General features: G+C 37.2%; 1 protein-coding gene across 1 annotated transcript in view; it reads left to right on the top strand.

Annotated features, from left to right (window-relative positions):
* Positions 1-7240, top strand: part of LOC113238520 (putative fatty acyl-CoA reductase CG5065) — a 23990-nt gene extending 16750 nt beyond the window's left edge. Inside the window, exons 9-13 of the mRNA XM_026475344.1 lie at positions 215-328; positions 464-583; positions 1804-1955; positions 3960-4065; positions 6124-7240. Coding sequence (XP_026331129.1) covers positions 215-328; positions 464-583; positions 1804-1955; positions 3960-4065; positions 6124-6241 — 610 coding nt within the window. The 3' untranslated portion in view covers positions 6242-7240. The remainder of the gene's footprint in view (positions 1-214; positions 329-463; positions 584-1803; positions 1956-3959; positions 4066-6123) is intronic.
* The last annotated feature ends 2987 nt before the right edge of the window (positions 7241-10227 follow it).

Here is a 10227-nt window from a genome sequence, read left to right as displayed (position 1 = left end):
ACCCATGAAGCGCCTTACAGCTGCTACTTCTTTGATACCCCAATAAATTGGATCTTATCAAATCTAGAGTGAAACCTTGTAAACCATAAAGTAAGATTATAATCGAATACAAACCTACATTTGGGTTGAACGACTCCCAAATCTGCAAAATTGGCAAATCTGCACTTTTAAGCCAAAAATATGTATAAAAAGTCTCCATATTTCGTGTGAACAGGACGGTGACGCTGGCGAATTTTACGAGCTCTTCTGAGGTACAGGTGACCTGGGACGAGTTATTGGACATCGGGCGGAAAATACTTAACAAGATCCCGCTAAACGGAGCTGTCTGGTAAAAAAAATACATACTTCATGGATCTGATTATACAGTTTATAAGGGTCTGATAATAAAGCCCAGAAAGCAAGCAAAATAAAACATTCAAATAAACCCAGATATGTTAAAATTCCTATTTATATTGCAATAAAGGTATCCGGATGGCGGATTGACGAGTTCGCGGCTGTATCACAACTTTCGCGTCGTGTTTTTCCACTGGTTGCCTGCAATCATCGTTGATACTATCCTGTTCCTACTCAGATTCGAGCCTGTGTAAGTATTGTTATGTTTTAAACAGCAAAAATACCGTAGTCTAAAGGCGGCTGACAAAATTTAAAATTAAAATGTAACACAATGGAAAAGTCTTTGGATCTGACAGGATTCGAACTTCATTTGTAATGTAATAAACTAGGGAACCCCGCTCTATCAACTGAGCTACAAATCGAGTCAACAGACCTTTGTTTTTAATTTAAGCCGTAGCACCACCTATGACAAATGCATGAAGGTTATTTCTATACTTAACCAGGTACTTTTACTGCTATCAGAGATCGCAAAAAGATGTCGGTTTTAGAAATTGTAATACTGATTTTATTATTTAAATAAATATTAGACAACATCGCAGACGTTGCATTAATCTCAAAGTAAATAGCTAAAGCACTTGTGTTATGGAAATCGGAAACAACGACGGTACCACAAACACCCAGTCTCGAAACAATATAGAAAAGTTAGTTTCTACATTGACCCGGCCGGGGATCGAACCCGGGACCTCAGAGATGGCGACACCATGAAAACCGGTGTACCATCCACTCGACCACGGAGGCCTTCGAATTATATATTTTGTAATATTAAGTTCATTGGACGTGACGATGTTTAATTACGACCACAATATTTAATTATGTTTATAATTATTAAAACAAAGATTACACTAAAAAAAAATTCCTACCGTCCTTTTAGTTCTGAATTGGTTCTAAATCAAAATTCTGTTGTCTATGGTACTCGCTGCCGAACTGAAAAATTTCAATATAGGTCTGTACACAGAATTGACCATGAGTTTAAAAAAAAAGAACGTCGTATTTTTGCTAATTAAAATATTAAATATGACGCAGCGTCTTGCGACGCAAACGCTCTACTGCTGATTGGTTAAATTGGCCTAAAAATATGATGCGGTACTTGGTCATTTCTATTCTATCCTTTGTTTTTTTGTTTTGTAGCGTTTGTAACTTTGTTGTCATGGATTGTTAACAAAATATACAATAAATATTGGTTGCGTTTCATCGTTTTATTTACTCGTAAAAAAAAGTATTGTACGCAATCATTACATAATAAGGTCTTAAAATCTCGTGACTGTTACTAAGGCCACTCTGCAGTACTTACTTTATAAACCCTCATTATGCAAAGGTTGCATAAAATACTATTTTTTGCTAGTAACATTTTTTCAAGCACAGTTTTTTATGTACGTATTTGAAACTCTTTCTTTCTTGTATACATTTCAGTCTCATCCGTGTACAACGTCGACTGACAAAAGGTAGAGAGTTGTTCGAGTTCTACACTAACAGCCAGTGGTATTTCAAATCTGACTTTGGGCAGTTGGTTCGCATGCGACTCAACGCCCGCGAGCTCAAAGAATACAAAGTTGACACTACTGGTAAACAATTATATTATAAATGTGGCTCTAGTGAAAAGGGGTACAAATAAAAAAAAACCAACTTTAGATGGAGACGCGCAAAAGAGTTACAGCTTAATATGATATTAAGCGTTGAGAGTTTTTCGCGTTTCCTTGTAAAGTTGACTTATTGTACCGCTTTATACTAGCGCCACAGAAATAATCTTTTACTACACATAGCGCACTATAAGTTTCCGGAACTGAACACTTACATAAACAATATTTAAAAAGTAATTACAAAATTTGAAAATAGAACTCTTTGGCTGTAACATTTGTCTCATCCGACTGTCACTTGTTTTTACAATGTGGCGTCATTTTAAAAATTGGTTGTCTACATCACCATGGATTTAACTCGTGAAAATTTTCGTAGTATGATTTTCTACGACTTTAAGTGTAATTTAACAGCTCAGCGGAGCTTCGCTCGGCTTCAAACTGCTTTTGGCGATGAAACACCATGCAAGACGACTATTTATAGCTGGTTTGCATAATTCAATGTGTGAATCTCAGCGACGAATTTCGTGATGGTCGCCCATCCACTGTTGTGAACAACAAAAACATCGATGCTGTGAGCCGTTTAATCAAAACAGACAGGCATGTGACATACCATGAGGTTCGGGCATCTTTAGGCATAGGCATGAGTCAAATACAATCAATACTACACAAACTTTTGGGTGTGAAAAAGCTGTGCTCTCGGTGGATACCACACAATTTGACTGAGGCTCAAAATACGGGTCGCGTCACTTGGTGCAATGCCATGCTTACCAGATTCAACGAAGGGGCGTCAAATTTGGTGTGGTAATAGGTGACGAAATATGGATTTATAGTTACGAACCCAAAACAAAGCAGCAATTGAGCGTATGTGTCTTTCGAAATGAGCCGAAATCAACCAAAGTGGCGCGCGTGCAAAGTGCCTCTAAGCGGATGATTGCTTCTTTTTTTAATAAAACTGGACACGTAGCTACTGTTGCTTTGGAGAATCGTTGTACCATGAATAATAATTGGTACACAACCACTTGTTTGCCGGAAGTTATTGACAAACTCCGTAAAAATACCCGTAAACGCCATATCATCTTGCACCACGATAATGCCAGTCCTCACACGGCCAGACAAACAAATGAATTTTTGAAGGTGAACAATGTTGACCTTATGAGCCATCCCGCGTACAGTCCCGAACTGGCACCTTGTGACTTTTATTTATTTCCAAAAATTGAGAACCAGTTACGCGGTCAACGGTAAACGGGGTATCTACACCCAGTGGATAAATAAGATGCTTGTGGATAATAGGCGTGGAAATAGGCTTTATATACCTAAATTAATTTTGTATTTCGAGAAAAAATTAAATTAATTAAAAATAATTGTGCTCCAGCCACACAGAGGTGGCCGCGGAAGCGGAACCGGGCGCGGTAATTTTTACCGCGCGTTTCAGTGTGGCACATTCCAAAAATTCTCTCGCCCGGAACGCTTCCGCGGCCGCCTCTGTGTAGCCAAAGCATTAGCCATGCGCGTGACGGTTTCGTGTACGATCTGTGTCTTCTTTTTACTTTATGGGCTACGGCCTGCACGTTGCGCGGACAATGTCGCCATGTGCTAGACACGGGGCTTCCAGAAACTCACGAGATAAATTAATGTAGTCCAAACATATATTTCTCTCGGCCCAGTAATCGAACCTGGGACCTCTGCGTGGCAGTCCGGCATGGTGATCGTTCGGCCACGGAGGTAGTTATATAATAGTGTGTCAGGTAGACTCACCTACATATGAATTGGCGAAATAAGTGTCGCGCACAAGAATGTTCTGGCCACACAGAGGCGGCCCGGAAGCGTAGCCAGAGCATTAAACTTCTAGCGGGCACGACGGCCTCCTTTGTAAAGGACTCAAGGCATTGGGATTTACAGTACTTGACCGTTGTTGTTACCCATCTCCTAAATTTATTATCTTTCTGTTTTAGTCAAAATACTGGGTGTTAATTGTTCTTAACCATTTTTCAGATGCAAATATTCCTAAGTATCTCGAGGAGTGCGCTATGGTGGCGCGGCGTTACTTGCTCAAGCAATCGGACGACACTCTTCCTGCGGCCAGGAGACATCTCAGAATGTAAATAATCTACATTCGACACTATATCTGCTACATGCGTCATCACACGAGTTGGTTAGATAAAATTCATCTATTACAGCGCTTCAATACAAAAACGTATAGTAAGAAATAAAAATCAAAACAAAAAATAAAATAACTGTAATCAAATTATAAACGATCAACACACTTTGAATAAATGTCATGTGTGCAGTGGTGGCGTACATAAAAGGATCCACTCAGCTAATGTCACAGCCGAGTAAAGACTGTGACGCTGGTTTTTAGTGAACCCTAAAACCAAGTGAATAACCGAATGCGTCTGCGCAGTTTGTAAAATAAAATAAATTACTTTTTTTTATTACCTATACCAAGTGACGAGAGGAACGAGTCGTGGGCCCGGTGCTTAGCGAGCACGTCTGTGCATGACAGTTGCAGGGCCACTCAGAGCTATAAAACGCAAAAATCTGTGGGACACTGCCCCTGCGCCCGTCACCCTGCGGCATAACTTGACAAGTCCCATGTGCCTGTAATTTTACCTGCACGTCTACCCTTCAAAACCGGTGCAGACGGCAGAAATAGATAAAGTGACAGTACTTCCCTGGACGAACACTTTCACATGGAACTGTGCTGCTCGTTAAATTTTAAAAAAACGTAAATATTGCTATCAATGACTCTTATCTGGGGGCTCAACTCTCGAAGCACTAAATCCGTTTTCCCACTACGGATGACCCATGAAACTATTCTCGAAATCTTACAACGAAACGATGGGCCCGTTCGAAACTGTCAAACCGCATTGTCATACATTCTTAGTTCTAGCACCAATCAAAACTCAAGTCTATAGGCATCGAGTATATAACCTGAAATAGAGACGTAATATCATTTAATTTATTTGAAAACTATTTTACCAAATCATTACGGTGAAAACTGACGGGTGTCGTCAATTGTTTCACTTCAAATTGACCAGTTTAACTTGAGCTTTGCTATAATGGACGTAAATTGGAAAATGACATATTTCATATTTAATTACCTATGAAATGTGATTTCGTTTGTTTTGTAATTAGATGTTTTGCTGTTTTTCCCACACCACCGGAACCGCCCCCCATTGTTAGAGATATTATCTTTATTACAATAAAAACAGAATATTTTTGGAATATACGGAGACGTCTAATTTATGGTCTCAGCGCAAACGAGAGTTGATCGTTAAAAGTGACATAAGGTCCATTTGCCTGATAAGTTGTCAGGGATGGATGGCCCTTATTTCGTCTCTCTTTTTCTGGTTATATACTCGATGTCATCCATAGTGGGAAAAGGTCGTACCTACAGATTTCGTGCTTCCAGATAGATACCTGTCTCTGTCAAAGAACCGTCAAGCTCTCAAACTCTACTCAGAGCTCTCACAACCGAATTAGTTTTTTTTTTAATTTAGATAAGTTCGTTTTTCAACTTGGTTTTGATCTGAGGAGCGTCAGAGCAAAAACCGATAGAACATTACAACCACTACAACAATTATTTCAAAAATAAAATTATAAGTATATGATTTACTAAATTAAAAATAAACGAAGTGCGCCAATTTGTTACCATTATTAACACTGCCTCGTGACTTAAGATCTCGTTCTGTCGAGATTTAAAAAAAAAACAAGTTATCGGTTTCTGATTAGACTAATTGGATATAGCGGTGTCTGTTTTGATCGTAAAATTGTTTCATAACATTAAATCAGACCCCTCGTAGAAGTTAGCATAAGTGGGGTTACGTCAAACATGTTTATTGCTCCAATAGATACAGAAAAATATAACTCACATCATAGGATGTGTACATCTTGTAACTATATCTACAGTATTGGTCGATAGAGTTACAAGAATTGGAGAGGAACGAAGGGTGCGAAATGGATTTATAGGGTTTTGAAGGGATTAGATTGATAAGGGTTAAAGATATGTACAAAAACAATACATTACCGTATTGAAAAAATGCCAAAATGCGACTTATCGGTTTTCGTTCCGACGACGCTCCGCATTTGGAACCAATCACGTCGTCCAGAATGCTATACACAGCGCCACTAAGGTTGATCATATTTCTGCTTGCAGATTGTACGTGGTGGACAGACTGTGCAAGACAATCTTCGCCTGCCTTTTAATGTGGTTAATTTTCAAGAGTTTCTCTTCATACTTCTGTACTTCTAGTACCCAGATTCAAGAACTATAATAACTATAAATCGCACCGTTAATATAATAAAGCCATGTGATAATTCATCAAAAGTACTTTTATCACATGAAAATAATAAAATTAATACTAACTATAGCTAGTATAAGGGTTTAAATAATTAACTAAAAGCACACCACGGACACTCCACACAACGGCAACGGTCGAAAGTTATTTACCCACTACTACAGCAAGGCGCTATCTGCACACGCGCAAATGTGTACGTAAAGTGATAGGGTTACCATCACTTTCTCGTACTATCGTCTGCAAAAATTAAACAAAGTTCAGCTGTCACTTGGTTAACCAGTACAATATTTAGTAGTGAGTCTCATACGTCGTATTACTGCTGGACTCTTTAACTTGGTCGCATATTATTAGCTGTCATGTTATAAAGACTGGATTTTAGATTGTTTATCGTGTGATGTCTCAATCAGATCTAATTTAGATAGCAAGCGCTTATTTCAATTTTGTCGCGCGGGAGTTGATGTACCTATTTATAATAAATATCATAATAACGCACACACATAATCACTGTGTTTGTTCAACAAAACCGTTTTTCCCACTTTTTCCTAACTTTTTTCGCGATCACTACACAATTCTAAATGAAATTCTTCTTTCGGATCTCAATTTGTATTGTGTCGGAGCGGAATGAAAGCGCATGCTCGAGAATGCTCGCGCATTCCGCTGAAGATTCTGGCTCGTATCTAGTTTGTACGTAACACAATTGACCATAAAGTTCATAACGCTATGTATAATATTGTTACAAAAATTCGCTTCCATTCCGTTCCAAATATGAATTGAGCCTAAAACTGCCGTGACCACAGACATTATTATCTAAATAGACGCCTCAAGTGTACCTACTTCTCGTCCACAATGTATCACGGCTTCATTACTCCACAAAGTCTGCCGACATTGTGGAGTATATACGGGTGAAAGCAGCTGGGGTCCCGCTACAATGTAAATTTTAATTCATTTGTGGTGAGAGTACCAACTTAACATCTGTCGACCTTCATGAAGGATGAATTTTGGCCGTAGGGTGTCATGTACCGACGTTTCCGAGGCCGGCTACCGGACACCCACGTTGCGTCACACGTCGCAGACAATATGTGTAAATAATAATTACTCATAAGTGTTTTATTGTATTATTAAGTATAAATATACATAATAATAATAAGGTATGTGTTTATGGGTCTTTGTAACCTGAATACAAATAAATAAATAAAATGAATGTATGCTACAAACACTTAGTTGCCGCTGTCGCTGCTGTCGTAGTTAAACATCAATCGAAAACGCGAAAAATACCTAATAGTGCGATTAGAAACTGCAAAAACACCACTGCTGTGAGAAGATAAATAAACAGGAACATTTCCTTCCACAGTTATGTAATTTTGCAATCATAATATGCATAATTTATTTTAAAATCAATTATTTTAATTTAGAATGAATTTCGAGAAAACAAATATGCAAACGAGTGTATTCCGCGTGATTCGTAATATATTGCGGCTTTTACTTTGTGTGGTACACTTGTGATACTTCTTTAGTAGGCCCTGAATATCTAACGAGCGATACTTTCGTATAATGCATTCAGTTTCGTGGTACTGTCACTTCATCATGTTTTTGGATGATGTTCATGAATGTTCACTTGATGAAACACAGTTATCGATTCTAATCGACTAGGAAACAAAGGGATGATAATTCATAAGATCTTAGAAAAATATAATATATAATATAAAAATATTCTATAAAGTTTGTTGTTGTTTTTTTTAGTTTCCCGGAGCAACTATTTTTAACACGTATTAATAAAGGACTTAATTATGTTTTTCTGGTATTATTTTACTATTTTAATATTTCACAGCTTATTATAATCAACAAAATTAAATACTTGAAAATTCATTATTCTAAATTTATACCTGCGGCGTCTTCGATTTAATAAATCACTTTAGTGGCTAAGAAGGTTTCCCATCACAAAATAGCGCTCTTGTTACGTCATCGGAGGTATAAAAAATGTGACACGCTTGGTTTTCATTTACTTGCGGTGTCTATTTAGATAGGTATATGTCTGTGGCCGTGACCACCGGACCTGTAAAGAACCCAAAACGTTGGTTCGTTTGAAAAAATATATATACGCGATTTTAGATCCGAATAGATAGGTTCGTTCACAAACTCCTTCTTTATTCTAGCCTTCTGTTTCCTTCGTTCAACACATAGTTCCAAAAAATCACGTGGTATAAGCGAAAAATCAATCAATAGTATTTTGTCATTGACTTACAAATAAATGGACGACGTGTCTAATACAAAAACCACGAAAAAAATGTCCCAAGTCAACCTATTCGAAATTTAAATTGTAATGTCATCGCAGTATCGCGCTGTCGGTCGAACAAATGAAGACTAAAGCGGAGTTTGGCGCTCTGTATACGATTTTAGCGCCTTACAAGTGCGGACACTTTTTAGCGCGGACCCGACGTCCATATAATTGTAAGTCAATGTATTTTGTGCAATCGTTGCACAATGAGGGTTTTTAAAGTCGAATACCGTGTTTAAACCACGAGTAAGAATTGTTCTTAAAATAATATTCATAAAATTATAGATAATGACTTTGAAATAAGGGAACCAATTAAAATTGCAACTGAAATTGACAATTATTTCATAGAATCGATTTTCAATTTAAAACACAATGCGTAATGTAGGTAGTACCCTAATAATAAAATTTTAAGTTCAATTTTCCTAGCTCCTGTAGACGAGAATGAAATTAGTAAAATTATAATATCGCTAAATAATACCCCGTCTGAGGTTTATGACTGTATATGTGCAATGTATGTATAAAACGTTGCAAGGATCAAATTATCCACGTACTTGCCTGTTTAATTAATCTCTCTTTAGAATCTGGAACATTCCCAGAAAAATTAAATGCTAAAAAATAGGACACAACAGACATTACAAATAATCGATCCATTACCCTAATTCCAGTTTTTTCAAAAACATTTGAGAGTCATGTACAATGTACATATATCCTACTGCAATAGTTTCAAAATTGTGCAAGACAACCAATACGGGTTTCAAAAAATAAAACAACAGTACATGCGTATTTCATATAGTTAGCATGATTTTACAAAACGTAAATAGAAAACTCTACACGACCATTATATTTTTAGACACGACCAGAGCTTTTGACACATTTGCACATGATATACTACCGACTAAATTAGAGCGTAATGGAATACGGCGACCTGCACTAATCTGGTTAGAATCATATCTGAAAAATAGGTTACAATGTGTAGAAATAACTCTATTAAACACACAAAACTGTATTGAAATTTATAAATCCAACTTTAAGTATATACAATAATTACGGAGTTCCCCAGGGTAGTGTACTTGGTCCCCAGCTGTTCCTATTATACATTAGTGACATAAGTGAATGCACGGAATACGACTATTCTTTTTGCGGCCGGGAGTATCAGTGGTTGTCACTTTGTCCAATATATTTAACATTGGAAGAACTCAATAATGAATTATTAAAAACATTGAGTTTGTTAATTGAATGGCTACAAAAAACAATATTCTAATAAATTTACCTAAGACTAATGAATGATGTAATGAATTTTATTAATTTACGGAATCAAACAGTATGAATAATTATAAGGTAGAAGCTTTGCAGAACGCCACCGATGTGACATTTTTACGATTAATTGTAGATTAGAAGCTGAATTGGAAGCAATAAACAGAGAAAGTGTGCATTAAAATAAAATAGATTTGCTTTTGCTCTGTATAAATTGACCAGAGTGACAAATAAATGCAAAACAATGACAGCGTATTTTGCGTATGTAGAATCTGTGCTCAGATACGGCCTTATTATTCGGGCGAATGGCACAGACTTCAGGAAAGCTTTTATTGCTCAAAAGAGGTGTATACGAGCCTTCTGCAACTTAGCACCAGATGCATTATGTCGTCCCCATTTTAAAACGCTAAAAATATTAACTCTGCCCTGTGTA

Source organism: Hyposmocoma kahamanoa, unplaced genomic scaffold (assembly GCF_003589595.1).
Source record: "Hyposmocoma kahamanoa isolate Upper Pololo Valley unplaced genomic scaffold, ASM358959v1 96364, whole genome shotgun sequence".
In the NCBI taxonomy this organism is placed as follows: Eukaryota; Metazoa; Arthropoda; class Insecta; order Lepidoptera; family Cosmopterigidae; genus Hyposmocoma; species Hyposmocoma kahamanoa.
Note: the sequence above shows the minus strand (reverse complement) of the source record. Positions and strands in the feature narration are given on the sequence as shown.